Below are 16,882 nucleotides of genomic sequence, written 5' to 3'. Positions count from 1 at the left end.
TGTTGTCTTTCAGCTATGTAACTGAAAATATTCTAGCAACTGAAACAACTTGATTCTCTTTAATCTGCTGCATTATTATAAGTTATAAGTTTGTCTGTGACTACTTTTTATTATTCTGGCCTTTAGAACATTAATACTTGTTTGAATGAGGCCCGTTTGCCTGTTTCTGTGAGTTTATAATGAGCTATAGGTTTTCATGTAAATGAATGGTGTACCAATGAGACAGAAGCATTGGAATTTGACTAAGCTTCAGCAAACTGGTCATATCCTTCTTGGTTTGTTTAACAGAAAACATCTCATTCATTTAATTTTATATGTAATGATGATGTAATGATCTGCAGATATAGACAGTGTTTGAAAAATATCCAATAACACTTCCTCAATTCAAAACTTAATTTGGAGAAAATGATAGCTTTCTAATTTATTTTGGGGGCCGAAGTAGCTCAACTGGGCGAGTATTAGACTGAAGATCTAAAGGTCCCTGGTTCAGGCCCGAGTTTCAGCAAGAGGGGTCCTTGTTGCTCCTTCTCTGGAGATATTCAAAGCCCGTCTGGATGCAACCCTGTCTAACATGCTCTAGGTGACCCTTCTTGAGCAGGGGGGTTGGACTAGATGATCTGCAGAGGTCCCTTCCAACCTTACTGATTCTATGATATGTTTCATTGTTGCTATCATTATGAAGTTATTTCTACCTATGCTATAGATGATTCATGGTATTAATGCTAATSCCTGTTTGTTCTTTCAGTTCACAGAAGTAACTGAAAACCTGGCTCGTGTTTCTTCTGAATATAGCAAGCTACTGGCAGAAAAAGAGCAAACTGAACAAACAATGAATGACCGTATTTGTCAGCAGCTTGACAAAATCACTTTGCTTGATCAAGAAAGAAATGAGCTTCAGCAAATGGTAGAGTGCTTTAAAGTAGAAAGAGATGAGTTAGAGGCCAACTTTCACGAAAGCAAAGAGAAAGTATGTATCAAACCTCTTAAATGTTCATGCTTTAAAGCCAGGCTATGCTATTCTGAAGGTTTGTGTTTGTCTTGAAGCCTTCTGTTCGGTGTCTTCCTCTCTCCTGTTCTTAGCTGGTTTAGGATATTGGAATCTTTGGTTCTCTCTCTGCTACTCTGGGTTTAGACAATTGTTTGCCACCTACTGGACAAGTACTCTCCATGTTTTTTTCATCTACAATAACTTTACATTTAGCACTGAATGGTAGAGGTACTTTAGGTTTATTGATATCTAGAGGCCCAAGTCTGCTACCACTACAATCCACAATGAGCTGATGAGGAGAAAGCTAACCCAGAAAGATGGATGCTCTATCACACTTCTACATGATGTTTTATTTTCATGGCAGAGTTACAATCTCATTATTCTAAGTGTTTGCAAGGAAAGCATGCTTATATTGACCCAGTATTTCAGACAAACTTGACCATATATGTAGTTAACAAATCAAATTGTCTTCAAATTAAAAGGAAGCTGTGCAAATTCTTTTAAGTAGTAAAAGCTTTCGTGCAAATTTAGTTAATCTTAATGGAACCACTAGTCTCTTATGAATGTGTATAGAACATCTATTTAAAAAGTAAAATCAGCAAACCTGAGACTATCAAATCTTTGTCATCAAACTAATCTTTCATTTTAGGTGTGGACCTCCTTTATAAACAGTTAATTTAAACAAATTCTTGTATTTTGTGATAGTTGCCACATGGGTAAGAATGTATTATAGGTTTTCACAAATACAGTCATCCACATTATCTGTTCATTTAATATTTCCCTTCCTGCAACTCTTTGCCCTCAGTGTGAGTATGAATGGCAAATTTTATTTCAGTATGGTGAGGGGGGGGTGTTTTGCTTGAGAGGTTTTGTTGTTGTTTTTTTTTTTTTAACCTGGTGAAGGATTAAAATTTTTGAAGACTAATCTCCTTTGGAGTTCTTAAACTTGGTACAGGGAAATGGCAAATGAGAATAAATTTTTTTTCAGGTAAAAGATTGATTATCCTGATAATTCTTTCTTAAACTTAAATGTCTTTGCTTAACACAATACTTGATTCCTGATAACCAAAACTTAGTCATACTGATTAATCACTCATTAACACTTTCATGCAGTCCATACAAACTCTGACAGAACTGGAAAATCTGCAGGAAGAACTAAAGCATCAGAAAGAGCAAACAGATTTCCAGAAAAACATGCTGGCAGAAAGGGAGGGGAAATTGCAAAATACTGAAGAAAAACTGACTAAAGAAATAGATGAGCTGAAAGAAAAGGCAAGTACAGTAAAATAACAATTCTTAGAACTAACTTAAATAACCTGTGAAAATTTGCAGTTTCTACTGTTCACATAGATGATGTCATGATGATAGAAGTTAGCAACTGATTTCTCCTGAATGAAGAGAAATTCTTGCTACTAGTTATGTTCATTTTATCCTTTTTTTGTATAGATAGACAAGCTGAATCAAGAATTAAACTCCATAACAAAGGAAAGAGAGCAGTTGCTGGATGAAATGAAAGAAAAGACTGAGAGTGAAAGCAGTAAATTTCAAGAGGTGGAGAAGCAGAATAATATGTTAGCACAGGAGAGAAACCAGCTCCAGAAGATGCTGGAAGGTATCCAGGCAGAGAAAGACAAGCTGGAGGTCAAACTATATGAGAGTATTGAGAAGGTGCTTTAATCTTTAATAAAAATATAATAGCTATGGACTAATTGTTTGAAGAATATCAGTATACTTGTCTTGTGGAACTGTAATATAAAGCTGTGTGTAAATTTCTTTTGCAAATTTTATCTGGGGATGCTTTATTTAGTTGAGTTTTCTGTTTGTTTTTTAAATGAGGAACAGGAGATCACACAGGTTAAATTACTGAAACACAGCAGGCATTTTCTTATGAACTTGATGAAATGGTATGTTTTGCAGTTGAGCTCCAAAGCTGAAGCTGAAACGGCAAATAACAGCACAGTTCAGTGACTGCTTACTAAAATGGTCAGGTAGTGTCCATTGAGCAGCAGCTCTTATTCAAGCACTTGGTAATTATTTCAACTATCTGTAGTTGATTTTAAAATCTATGATAGAAAGAGAACCTTGTTCTTGCTACCAGCATCTTCTGGATGATCCAATGCACCTATTCTTGAGTATTCGTTTTCTTGCTGTGTAACGCCAGGTTCACTTAAAATTCATAGGATTTAATTTAAGTCATTATAGGGCTGGTATTCCTTTGTCTAAGATATTTTAAAAGTACTGTTTGACAACAGTTCAGTTAAATTGTTTCAGATTGAAAAGCATTTAGGAATTACTATGAACCCTCACTGAAATCACGTCTCTGCTTTGTTACTCATCCATGTAATAGGGACTGCAGAAAACAAGTCCAAGTGTGTTTGTAGAGTACTCTATTTCTTTACATCAACAAATACAAAGGATTTATGAGTATTCTGGTTGGCAGGTTTTGCTTAGTGAAAGCAAAACCTTCTCAAAGACAACTTTAATACAGTTTCTGGAAACAAAGCAGCTTGTTGGTGCTAAATATTTTGACTCCCATGCATACTGAGTGGCCTGGTGTGTGCAAAACAGATTCACGTGCTAGCTTAGAACTTTATTTTGTTTCCTTTACATTGTTTTTCACTCCAGGTCCTTGAAAGAGAAAAGGAATTAAAACAAAAACAAGAACTCTTCAACAATGAAAAGAGTAAAGCTGAAGAAAGAGAAGAACAATTGTTAAAGGTTCAGAGGCGATCAGAAATCCTAGAGGACAGCCTAACAAACAAGGTAAGGTATTTTGTTTTTTAGCTTCCTGATCTGCATTTTTATTTTCTGATGTCTTGTCACTAACGTGTTAATCTCTTGCTTAGGACAAATCCTACTACTTAAGTCTCAGAGCATCTTTTCTGTAGGTGCTATAACAAGCAGAAACATGGGCAAAGGCTTTTGCACAAGTTTCCCTAGTGCTACTATTTTCTAAACATTACTAATTTGTTTCAGCTTGATAACTGGGTTATCTGCTCTATTAGAATGGACATACTGGGTACAAGCAATATGATTACAGATTGCTTCAGGTTAGCAGATGCATTATTCTTCTATTCATTAGAGCAGTTGGAAGGAAAATTACATTGCCTATCTCTTATATGAATCTTCAATTTTTTATTTTTTTTTTGATCTGGACATGAGATGACTACTCTTCTGTTCCTTTCTTCTTGCTGTGGTGTAGACCAAACCTGCCTGAAGTAGAGCTCTATGGTCTAATGCTGCTTTTTTTTTATTTTCCCAAATGATTAGAACTTTTTTTAAAACTCTTCTTGAATTTTTTTAACTATAGATCCACCAGTTAACTGAGACACTGAATAGTGTATCATGTGAAAAAGACCAGTTATTGGCTGAAAGAACTAGTCATGCTTTACAACTTCAAGAACAGATCTCATCAATTAATCAAGAAAAAGATGAACTACAGAAACTTCTCCAGGATGTCAGCTCTGAGCGGGACCAGCTCAAGATAGAATTGCAAAAAAATTCTGAGATGGTTGGTATTGCAAATTGCATACCTAACATATGAATAACATCTTACCTTCTTGAGTGGTACTTAGATATCTATGTGCTTATTTTAGTGCATTGAAACAAATGCCAGACTGGAATGTGCTCTGGACCAACTGCAACAGAAAAACCTGAACGACCTATCGGTTCAAGTGAACACACTTGATAATGCAGAACAGATGTATGACGACAGCCTGAAGGAAAACTTAAAAATTAAGGTAAACTACTTTACTTACATAAGTGTAGATGTTAAATATTTTGTCTGGAGTATCAACCTTGCTTCTGTGTGCAATGTATTAAATTGCTAGTACATCTTGCTATGATGATACAAGCTATGGGGCAGCAGTTGTTACTGTTTGACTGTGCATCCTGTTCTGAGAACTTGAATTGTAATTCTACATTTAGATATCTCACCTGACTTTGTCCAGCTGAAAATAAAAGGTGATGTAAAAGTGCTCACCATTTTGCTTTTGCGAAATCACATGAACTTTCCCTCCCTTGCCCCTAATAAATTTGACTTAAGTAGCACCTTCTCTTCTCAAAATAGCTAAGTCGTGTAATTTCTCAAAGTGTTAATTTGCTGTCCTGAGTAAACCCCACTATGGATGTGAGTACCACTAACTTATCAAAAATATAAACCAAGATTTAAGGATATGTATGAAATAACATACAGCTCACCACTGTACTGCAGTCTGCACAAATGTGTAGTAGAATCAGGGACCATGTAATACCTGCTAGAAAAGACTAATGGCTTCTTGAATTGACACCAAAAGCTGCAGAGAGAGAGCTGAACCTATTCTGTAGCCTTGTCTTCTCCATTAGCACTTGTTTAGCTCCCTACTGCTGATGTAGCATGTAATGAAGCCCATAAACAACATCATTTAGGACTCTCAGTTGCAGTCTTCCCTTCTGAGTTGTAGCTGGGAGCTTTCCAAGTGATTGCTGGTGTATGCACACAATAAAAAAGGATCCCATATTTATGGGAATGAATGATAGGCATTGTTTAATCTGTGGAAGTTTCTTCTGCAAAATATTGCTGATGTCGTCATCGCCTTAATATTCAAAGGACTAGGTGCTTGTATGTGTATTGAAAGCAGACTGGATTACTGTATGAATATTACTTTTAATGTTCAAAAAGGATATTTATCACTCCAGGGCACCAGCTAATCTAGGAAAAAACTTTCATAACAAGCAAGCTGATCTTATCTGTTATGATGTTCCTTGTGCCATTTGCTTAGGTATCTTGTGTTAGTGCCTTTTGAATGCCAGGCAGTTACTATGTCAGCTCCAGTGTGTTTATGGGTGTGGGAGAATTAATGAATCCTGTTTGACTTACTCCAAAGATGGAGGCAGTACTGGCTAATAAGCTTACACTGACTTGCTCAGAGATGTGTAATGTAGCTTCAAATAAACAGTACTTGAACTGCAGTTTACTGAGTGCCTCCTTGATACCAGTTTCATTTCTCAGCCTGCTTATCTCTGCCTTTATGGAAGGTGAGGAGAACTTTTTTTTTATTTTTATTTTTTTTATTTTTATTGTGAATGCACTATGAAGCCCAAAACAAGAGATGTGTGCATGCTCGCTCGTGGTCTCCCTCTTTTCCTCCCCCCTGCCCCTTCCCCATAGGACTGACAGAGTAGGTCACCTTGGACCTTGTCCTAACAACAGCCCAGCAGGAAAACTGTGGATAAGCAGCAAATTTGGTCTCTCTCTCTCTCTCTCTCTCAGCATGTATGTCTTGATGTGGCCAGAAAATCTAGTTCTCCAGAAAAGCATGTTTCACATGCTCAAATTATTTTTGTGATCTAAGAAATCCTCTGCTTTTGAACTGGCTCAGTGTTTGTTTCTGCAGCGAGTCAAAAACTGAAAACTTAGTCTAGCATCTTTTATATTGTAAAATCAACACATGCTTTAGACAGTTGTCCTGAAATCTGATGATTTGTTTTAGGTTTGTTTTAAAGCTGATCACTTTATTTCTCTCTCTCTCTATATATATATATATATACATATATGTATAGATACATGTAGTAATTATTATTATTGACTGAATGAATTTGTTTACCTTGCACTTAGGAGCTTCTTGAGAAATTTCCAAACATGGGGAAGAGATATGAATGTCTCTCTACAGTGTCTCTTAATCTAAAGAATGAACTGAATAGTCAGAAAGCACTGATAGCTGTGATACTGACTCGGCTTTCATTGGAGCAGACTAAACAAGTCAAAAGGCTTCAAACTGAAAATGAGAAAATAAACGGTCATCTACAGAGTTTACTGAACAAACTGAAGGTATCAACTTAATGCTGAATGTGTAGATAGCTTTATATTACATCTTTTCTACTTTTGCTTAATCAGCTCTTTTTAATATTAAAGACAAGGATTCTTTATGCTGTAGCATATATCTTACTGAAAGCATACCTCGTGGAAAATTGAACTGATAAACCCTTTACAATCCTGGAAAACTGAATTTCTTAAAGTTAATCAACCTTAATTTCTGACTGTAGTCCAGCTTCTTTGCAGGGTGTTATTTCATTGACATTAGTGGGAAGGTAAGTTCTGTTTCTGCTCTTCACAAATAAAATTATGGACTTCTGAACACCTCATTGCAGGGGAAAAAAGAGAGGCATAAAACTCCTTGGAGATGTTTATTCTGTAAAACGATTTAGTAGTCCAATGCATTTGTGGCCTTGTAGACCTTTCATTAAGTGCAGTACAGTAGAGAGATTGATTCAAAGAAACTGAGAAATTAAGTAAAAAATCCTGTTAATTTGTGCAGAAGCAATGTTGGTTTCCTCTATTCCTTTATTTACCATGGAAGGTGGAGGTTAGCGTGTTTGGTAATGAAAATACTAGGCATAGTCTTGAGAGCATAAATCAATCATCTTCATAAATATCTATTAGCTTTAAAAGTTTAACAAGCTTTCCAAAGAGCCTGACCTCATAGCTTCAGATTTGCTGTAGTTTGTCTCTGTTATCTTTTATCTTTGGATGCCTTTCAACTTTTATGGCAGAAATGTTTAGAATTTAAGTAGTGAGCTCAGTCAGAGTAAAGCTTTACGCATCAGCATGGTGGTGGTGATATTGCAAATTACACCTTTCACAACTACAGAATAGAATAAGCCTAGCAAAGAATACTTTGTTTTGCCTTTTGAAGTCTAGGTGAATAAAAGGCTCTATGCCTGGAGAGCCTTCTAGGCTTTTGGGCTTTTTAGAAGTCAATAGAAAAAAAATTTGCATACTCTGGAAATGCTGACCCAGCTGAATGTCATATGTGCTGTATATCAATGTCACATATGAACTTAATTTTCCTAGCCATACCTCAGTTGTCTTGGGAATCTGTGGAAACTGCTGAACTATAGAATCTGGAGTCTTACTGAGTGCAAGGTACCATTTTTGAAGCATGCTCACTGATACATCCTTTGCTCTTAAAACAGTTTCTTTTCAGTCGTGTTTGCTGTAAGAAGGGAGACTATCATACTATTGTTAACAAGTATGATATGGAATTGCTTGAGGAGAAGAGAAGACAAGATCAGCTACAGACTCAAATTCAGTGTCTTAAGTCTTGTTTGAACCAGAGAGAAATACCTTCTCAAGACTCGAACATCTGTGAATTGCCCCAGAATTTGCACTTGAATGCAGAGGTAGTGTTTGTAACAAATTCCTTTTCAATCCTTTCCATTCCAAAACAAATGCTTTTATTTGTTCAAACCTCACCTAGAAAAAAAAAATCACCAAATTCATATCTTTATTTGTGCTACTAACTCAATAGAAGTGAAGGCTATGTTTTTTTTAAAGTGACTCAAAGTGAAATTATTATTATTATAAAATAATGAGACTGATATTTTACTTGCTGTGTGAAATACTACGTGATATTAAAATGAGTTTTAATGTATGAAGTAATGTTACACTAACATACTTCCCGCTGTTTGCGCCCCCTGCTGCATGCCCACAGCCACCCACTCCTGCTGCTAGGAATATAGATTGTCTTTTCATTTTCCCAGTAGGATGTAATTTAAATATAGTGAACTTTCTTGTCGCTTAGCAAATAAAGAGTAACTAGAAGCTAAAAGAGACTTAAATAAATCTTAATAGCTAAGTGTAAATCTTAATAGCTAAGTGGCCAAAATGTATTTTTAGATGTCTTCTATTTACCAAAGCAGTTTAAATTGACATCTTGCTTCATTTTCAAACTGCTGTTTCTTGTGTGTGTGTGTGTGTGTTTTTTTTTTTTTTTTTTTTTATGAAGAACATTCTGAAAGATGTATCAGAAATGGAAAGCGAACTTCTCTGCATAGAGGCAGAGTTAAAGCATGAAGAAAGTACTAGAAAAGAAACAATGCGGTTCTGGGAAGCTTGTTCAGGAACTCACTGTGATGCAGAAGAACTTAAAGATGGGTTAAAAAAAGACAATGAAAGGCTTCTACAAGTCATTAATTTCTGGACTCCTAAAGTAAAGGTAAAAACTTAATTTCTTTCATCAGAAAATGTAGTTTGTGTAAACTGTCTAAATACCTCCACTATCTTTTTAATAAAACAAATAAAAATCTCAAAGGATCTTTAAATGTATTCTTCAAATATTATCAGCACTTAATATCTTTGTGCTTAGCTCTAAAAGGTAGAAATAATTAGAAAGTTCTAAAGGCTTTTTTCTTCTTTCTCCTCGTGCATCCAGACTTGGAAATTTGCTTTTGAAAGGCTTTCTGGGAAACAGCTGATGGCCTGCTTTGTGTGCGCAGTGTGGGTTTCCCTTCTCTTCTCCCCCACACCCTTTAATAGAATGAATCCTGGAAACTGTTGGAAATCATTATATAGTTTTGCTTAGAGAACTTTGCAGCCTGATGCAATCACTTCTACTTAAGGTTTTATGCCCACAAGATTGTCTGTTCCCTTCAAGCCAACTTCAAAATGATTAAAATAGTTTCTATAAAACCTAATTGTACTCAATATTCTTGCCCCTCTTCTACTTTCAAAAGATAAGTTTTTCTAGAGGTGGTTCTGTCTTCATTAACTTTTTTCTTTCCCTCTTCTTGCTGCTCATCACTTTTTCCCTGGGGGGGAAAAATATTAGGAAGCTTGGTTATAAAGTGCRTTATAATAATTTCATATACCTTTAAAACTATCAAATGCTGCTGAAGAACAGGTTATGGGAGGGAATCCAGTACCCACTGGTTGGTTGTTGGGAACAGTCTTCTGAATTCCCAGCATAAACTTGGTCCTGGTCTGTTCGTAGTTCTTGTACTTATATTGGCCTGAAGCTTGAGGAACTCATCTCCCTCCTTCCATGTTCTGATTCAGTGTGGTCCAACCAAGTTCACCCATTTAAAAAAAAAAAAAAAGAGAGAGAGAGAGAGAAAGAAAAGCACAATAGCCAGCTTTGGCTTTGAAGTTCCCCAGTGTTGACATTCTTTTCAGAAGAACGCCTTGATGCATGTATTTTTATAGTTTGAAGGCTTTAAACAGAGAAAAATCCACCAAACTTCACACTTGTGAAATGGCAGAATTATAGTGGATTTTTTTTCTTTATCTGACATGTTGGGCATATGGGCTATTAGAATAGTACTATGTATATCATTTTTCAAATAGTTTTGTTTATTGTGACCAATTAATATATTCTAGTAAATTCTCCAAATTATTTTTTCCTATGCTACTCACATTCAGAAAGTCTCTCCTGCATAGTTCCTTTATTTCTCTAATCTTGTTACTTGACGTAATGCAGAAGGATTAGCAAGTTTGATGTCTATTTCCTGCCTGTCTTCTCTCTTGACTCTTTCCCCTCCACTTTGGAAATAAAACCTAGCTTTCACTTTATTCTGGTGATTCTATTTCTGGTAATAAGCACTTTCAATTGTGACACAAACAAGCAGAGTTGCTTCATTTCTTTACTTGTCTTGTTCCTAGCTAGTACAAAAATGATTTCATACTTACTAAGTGGCATTACTTAATTTCAGGTACTCCTTCAGCTTTCTTCAGAACTGGATGCCAAAACTGCTGATTATTGTAGAAGAGCTGATGCTGAACAGAAACTAAGAAAAGAGAAAACTGAGGAGTTGCTTCAGGAGCTGAACAATATTAAAGAACAACTGGCACCTGGTGCCTCTGCCAGTCTTGCGTTAGAAGAAGAAAACTATAGACTTCATAACAAATTGGAGGCTGCAGAACAAGATAAAAAGGTGCAAAATTTTTTTCAAAAAAAAACCCAACTTTTTTGATGCTTGACTTCAAGTTAAGGGTGCTTCAAAGTGAGAAGAAAATTAGATTTGATAACTGTAAATCTGTGCCACATAACACTCTGGCCCAAGGTGCACTTAAGTTCTTGTAGCTGCTACTTGTACTCAAAGTAGAATTTTAAGCTTGTGTTTAAGTAACTCACCTAACAGGCAATTGACTGTGTTCTATTTACAGGCAGATGTCAGTCTAGAAACCCATGTAAAATGGGGAAATTCTGAAGTATTGATTCTAATATAATATTGTGATAGTGGTGACACTTTCTTTGAATATATGGTATTCATTATGTCAGACTGGAGTAGGATTTTTTTTTCTTCTCCCCCTTTCTGCTCTCCAAATCTAGGAATCTGATATCCTCTGTTAAGGAGAGGAGTGAGGGGATTAGGAGTAACTAGATTAGAACTCAAGCTGGCAACTGGATACTATAAACTTTTCCCTGTATCATTTTCTTAAATGTCACAGTTAACCTTGCTCAAAGCAGTTTATTTTTAAATAAATGAAATTCCGTGTTCCAGAGTACTAACAGATGTCACAAAGTCAGATGGACATTTGTGTGTATGGCAAGTCTTGATTTTTAAAATTAAGATACCCTATGCTGTTACACTGATATAACTCTTGGCATAACTTTTCATAACTGGTTAATATTTCTCAAAAGGCTATGGAATTAAAAATCCAAAAGCTGGAAAATATAATAAATGAAGTAGGAAAAAATGTCCAAGAGAAGGATGACAGGATACACAAGTTACAAGAACAGATAAGAATGAAAACAGCTGCAAGTGAGCTCACTCAACTTCAGGCCACACTAAATGAGACAGAGAAGTGCCTCAGAAGTGCCTTAACAGAGAAGCAGAGTCTCCAGGTATGAGCAAAATACTTTACTCTTCACATTCTCCATTGGTAAGTCCAGGAGGGAGCATACATGAGGAAAAAGGCTGTGAAAGAAACGTAACACTTGAAAGCTGTACAGTGTTCTTGGAGTAATGTACTCGCCTCTCCTAGTAGAATTTCACAGCCTCTTGGACAAAATCTGGAGCCTGCATTAACATGTTAGAAACTAAAGCTACAACTTCTACAAAATGATGCATTTCTAAAACATTCTAAGAAGGAAATATTTTAAATTTTGAAATTAAAGCATAGCTTTTTTTTTTGACTTAATCTATTTGCGTGTTAGTTCAGAATTACCAGACTTACATCTGCAAGCAAGTCAAAACAAATTGCTTAAAACAGAGTTGCAAGCAAAATACCAAGAGTCCAAACGTCAGTGTCATTGCATTGCCAACTAATGTTATGGTGCTACCTGGTAATGAAACTGTGTTCTTTCTGCTTCTAATCTCGTACAGCAGAACCTAATAGGTCGTAATAATGGTACAAACCAAGCAGCTTTTAAATTCGTTACTAATAAGTATCAATCCTTTCTTCATATTCTTCTATTTAGGCAAAATTAGATAAAGGTGCAGAGTTGTACAAAGAAGAAATTGATAACCTCAAAACGCAGTTGGTAAACTATGAAATGGAAAGAATGAAACAATCCAACTCTTTTGATAAGAAGTAAGTTCAAGCTTTACTTTGTTACACTTTAACTGCTTAGTTCTCCTATGTTGTAAAAAAAATTGGAAGCTAACTTCAGTTTTAGATATCCTCATTATTCTAGCAGAATTCTGAAGAAAGACTAAAAACTGTACATCTGAGTCAGATTGACTGCCAAAATCCTTCCTCATACAGCCACAAATAAATTTCAACCAATGCATGCTCAACTATAAGCCAAATAACTGTTCTGACTGAAGGAAGTGAGGGGAAAGCAGTTAATAAGAGCGCTCTGCATCCCTCCCCTCCAGTGAACTGCACAGAGGATAATTTTAGTCCAGTATTTTTTCTGTTTCACCTAAAATCTAACTGATAACCAGATGAGATGTTTCTTTTTACTTAAGTAACTTGGATTTGTTCCTGTTTGATAGCTCATTTGGAAATAAAACTAGCTCTCTGGCAACTTTAACTATTAAGCTGTACAAAATGGTGTTTTCTTTTCTCCCCTTCTCCCTTTCCCTGATATAGACTTGCTAATTATAAAGCTCTTGCGGAACACCAAGAAGAACAATTGAGAAAACTAAAAGAAGAACTTAGAAGAGCACAACAAGAGCAAGATGTTACAGGTGAATTCAAGATAGATATAAGGGACTCATGCTATACATTCAATTTTAAGGTTACATGGCTGAAGTTCAGATCAAGATGCAGGCTTCTTACCTCATGTCGGTATGAGGAGGATTGAATGCTTTGGATGGTGAGATAGAAGATGAAATGATAGCTGCTTACACACTGTTAGATTGACACTGTTAGAATTGCTGCAGTTTGTAAAGGTGTATTGTTTGTTTTGCTTCTTTAGTCTAAGAGCCCTGAAAAGTTTTGTGGCTTATGTTGTCATTTCTTCCTTGATTAATTTCACATATAAATAGCTAGTTCTATCCATAATCATGATATTAACTATTTTGACTCTAAATGGCCTTGCCTTTTAAGCTTCTGAATATCTCCCTGACAATGTGACTATTAGTGTGCATGTGTATAATAGTGTATAATATATACTAGTAGTATTGTATACATTATAGAAAATAGTATATACTAGCAGTTGCAATGGCACTTTTAATCCATTCAGGTTTTACTTAAAAGATTATAAGAAGGAATTTTGTATAGGCATGACTTAAATTATATTGATTTGGTTTTAAGTGCTGTCCAAATAACATGTGTTTGTATAAACTATTTTCTAGTGGTCTTAGAAAAAGAAGCTCCTCGGCAATCACAAATACCCCTTACTTGTGGTGGTGGCAGTGGGATTGTGCAAAGCACACAAATGCTTGTTTTAAAATCTGAACAAGCTAAACTACAGAAAGAAAACTTGCAGCTGAAGAAACAAAATGACCTTCTGCTAAGGTAAGTGTAAAGCTGATCAACATCATGTCAAATACTTTGGTGCTATTTAGCTATGCTTACCATAACTGTTTCTTTATAGGAAATCTATAGAAGTGAGCAACTAATTTAAATCTAAAAGCAAGACCTAAAAGAATCCAGTGAATTTAATCTTTAAAGTTTGTGAATTGTTGCCCGTATTTATAAATCTGTCTGTGAGCTTTAAACTGCTTTTATAACAGCTTTTTAAAAAGAGTTTATTGAAAGCGGGAAAACATACTTTGTTTAAAAGTTATGATAAAATTGTGGCATGGATATTTAGCTGTTAAATAGAAAAACAAAACAAACACAAAACCTATTATATCTCCTAGATAACTGATATTGATAAGCTAGGAGGCTTGCATTGCCATGCATGTCATATGTCATCTGAAGGTACGAGATCTGTCTTGTCTGGGTTTTTTCTTTATCTAAAGAAATTAGTTTAGATTTTTCTCCTCATTATATGTTCTTCCTTTTCCTGTTCAGTAATGAGCTTCAGCTGAAAGAAGAACTTAGAAAATGGAAAGAAAGAGCATTAAAACTGAAAGAACGATCCTCAAGGGAAATTACTCGAGAGACAGTACCAAGGTCTCCAAGGAAAACAGTGCCATACTCTCTTAAAGAGCAAATGCCTTCTCCTTCTAAGGAATCCATTTCTCAGGAAACTGTGACTCAGGACACAAAGTCTCTGCCACTGACTTGTCCAACAAATTTTTTTGATAATTCCAACTTAGGTACACTAACAGGTACATAACACAGTATTGTACTCTTAAGATTAGTAGAGAGAAAATATAAAGGATGGTCTGTGAAGGAGAGTAGGTGACCTGTACTTTCTGTATTCAAACCTGAAACTTGCATAGTGAAACAGCCATGAGAGTTATACAAACATGCACTACGAATCCTAAATACTTAAACTGATCTTCAGGGGCTGAATGTCCAGACTTTTTCTCTATTTTGCCACGGTGGAAATTTTGATAATTGCTTTAAAAGGTGAATAAGCAGGATGTCCTATTACTGGATAGATAATCTGGAATATTTTTCTGCTTATCTTTCTTTAAGCACAGACTTCTGGCAGAATTGATTCTCATAGACCACTTTGTCCTTTATGCAGTGTTAATGGCTAGTTAACTGATCTCTAAACTTCTTTATCAAGATCTTGGTCTTTGATGTTGAATCTGTCAATCTGCTTTCTTCCAGCTGCAATAACAATAGTCTTGATATTTTCCTCTCCTTCAGCCCTAGTAACATCTGGGAGAAGTCTTCTAGTGGTCCATGCTAGCATATTAAAAGTACTGCTTTCATTTTTATGCTTTATTTTAAAGACTTAGACCTGAACAGCTATGCTGAAGACTTCATCAGTTTGAGATATTAATGACAGACTGCCAGAAAGAATATATTGATTCAACTTGTTGCTATTTCTTGTTATGACCAAGCAATAGTACAGGCTTTTCTCAGAGTATCATGTTTCCAAGTCCTTGATCAGAGGCAAGCTTTGATAGCTGACATCTAAAACGCTAGTCAGGATTAAATTGCTGTATTCCTACTGTTTGTGTTACTTAATGTTCTTGTTTTCTGTATAGATACACGACCTGCAGGAGTAGAGCCTACAGAGGAATACCTTAAGCATTGGTTTGGAACTTCAGAAAGAGATAAAGCCCCAGATTGTACCACCCAATAAAGGTGTCTTCTGTAAGCTGTCTCTACAGTGGCTATACAGCCAGAATCTGCATACACAGAAGATAATTACTTCATGTTAAAAGCCATCATCCTCTTCTACAAATTGTAGAAAGAACTCTGGTAGCATGTAAATTCCTTGCTTTTTTGGAGGTGCTGTTTCCCATGGCTGGAAAAGCTGAAATAGAAGCACATAAATGGAAAATCAGTAATGCTGCCTGCAACCTGCTGACACTGTGGTGGTTCTACCTTGGTCACTTTTTTGGATGGCAAAGCTAGCAAAGCCTATGTACTAAACAGAAGATGGAAACGGAGATGATCCAAAATCTACTGTGAAACTTACAATCAATCTTACACTTCTCATTCTGTCATTCATAAAATAGGCCTTCTCTGGACTGTTGACTTTTGTATCTGAATGATATTGAAGTGGAAAGAATTGTTCTCATTAGTTTTTATTCCTCAGGATCTGTTTTTCTATCATGTTTTCATAAGACCATAGGAGTGGTGTTTTCACCAAAATTTTTAACCTTTATATTGGGACACTGTAACTGAAATTATTTTTCTGTTTATAGGGCACACAATCAAGGCTTCATCTTTATTTCTTTACGATACTTCCATAGTTCTGTCAGTTATGGTGCCAAGAATAACTCTGTATTTCGCGTTATCTTTAAATGTACTTACAGTTCCTGTGCAGAGTTGGACATCTAAATTTTTTAACAATAAGTCACGGAGCTAACTGTTGACAGCTTCTCTATTCACTAGAGGAGCAAAAGCAGACTGGATGACTTGGGCTGCAAGAAAGAATTAATATTTTACAATGCTACTTATCTGCATTGTGAGACCTATTTCATTTTGTATTTTCTGTGTATAAGATTTCTTTGATAATAAACTTGAATGTGTTAAGTATTTAAAAATATTTTTGCTGGTCACTTCAATTTTTTGGAGACAGGATGTTGATTAATAATCTTAATTTCATCCCTTCAATCATAATTACAATGCTTCTTGTCAGTCTCCTCTGTAGCTGTTCCACAATAATCCTTTTCTGCAATGCTAGCTATTGATTGAAATATATATATATATATATATATATATATATATATATATATATATATATAAATGTGAAAGACTAAATTCCCCCCTGCCTCTCAGGTAACCAAACAGGAATCCTGTGCTCAACCTGAGGTTCACTTCTTGAAGAATGGAATCATCATGAGATGACCCAGCTAACAAACGCATCAAAAGCATGCCTACTTATTTGGTAGGAATAAAGATCTATGTGGTGCTAGCTGTCTCCTTATGTATTCCATTATGAGTTAGCCACAATTGTGAGCAAATGATAATACAGACATGTTCCTGAGCATTTAGCAATTAAATTTTTACTAAAATAGCTCAGGGTTTTAAGCTGTTTCCTTCTTGGAACAGTTGCACTGTGAGAATTACACACCTGGCAGAGGTGGGTATTTTGATCTTTACCAAAGACCCAACTGTCTATTTACCTTCAACTGCTGGTAACCGCTGATTGTCTGAACTGTTAAGAA

At 35.6% G+C, this 16,882-nt stretch overlaps 1 protein-coding gene across 3 annotated transcripts in view; it reads left to right on the top strand.

The window, feature by feature from the left end:
* CENPE (centromere protein E) overlaps positions 1–16,260 on the top strand; it is a 38,406-nt gene extending 22,146 nt beyond the window's left edge. For all 3 annotated transcript variants that reach the window (XM_085325684.1, XM_085325682.1, XM_085325681.1), the window contains 16 exons: positions 746–967; positions 2,102–2,260; positions 2,435–2,656; positions 3,614–3,751; positions 4,299–4,499; positions 4,585–4,728; positions 6,585–6,797; positions 7,943–8,149; positions 8,755–8,964; positions 10,457–10,678; positions 11,389–11,592; positions 12,169–12,281; positions 12,786–12,883; positions 13,493–13,655; positions 14,157–14,416; positions 15,251–16,260. In XM_085325684.1, the coding sequence (XP_085181810.1) occupies positions 746–967; positions 2,102–2,260; positions 2,435–2,656; positions 3,614–3,751; positions 4,299–4,499; positions 4,585–4,728; positions 6,585–6,797; positions 7,943–8,149; positions 8,755–8,964; positions 10,457–10,678; positions 11,389–11,592; positions 12,169–12,281; positions 12,786–12,883; positions 13,493–13,655; positions 14,157–14,416; positions 15,251–15,348 (2,874 nt within the window). In that variant the 3' untranslated portion in view covers positions 15,349–16,260. The remainder of the gene's footprint in view (positions 1–745; positions 968–2,101; positions 2,261–2,434; positions 2,657–3,613; positions 3,752–4,298; positions 4,500–4,584; positions 4,729–6,584; positions 6,798–7,942; positions 8,150–8,754; positions 8,965–10,456; positions 10,679–11,388; positions 11,593–12,168; positions 12,282–12,785; positions 12,884–13,492; positions 13,656–14,156; positions 14,417–15,250) is intronic.
* Positions 16,261–16,882: the final 622 nt, after the last annotated feature.

This window comes from Rhea americana, unplaced genomic scaffold (assembly GCF_003343005.1).
Source record: "Rhea americana isolate MKP2758 unplaced genomic scaffold, rheAme1 scaffold_99, whole genome shotgun sequence".
Lineage (NCBI taxonomy): Eukaryota > Metazoa > Chordata > Aves > Rheiformes > Rheidae > Rhea > Rhea americana.
Note: the sequence above shows the minus strand (reverse complement) of the source record. Positions and strands in the feature narration are given on the sequence as shown.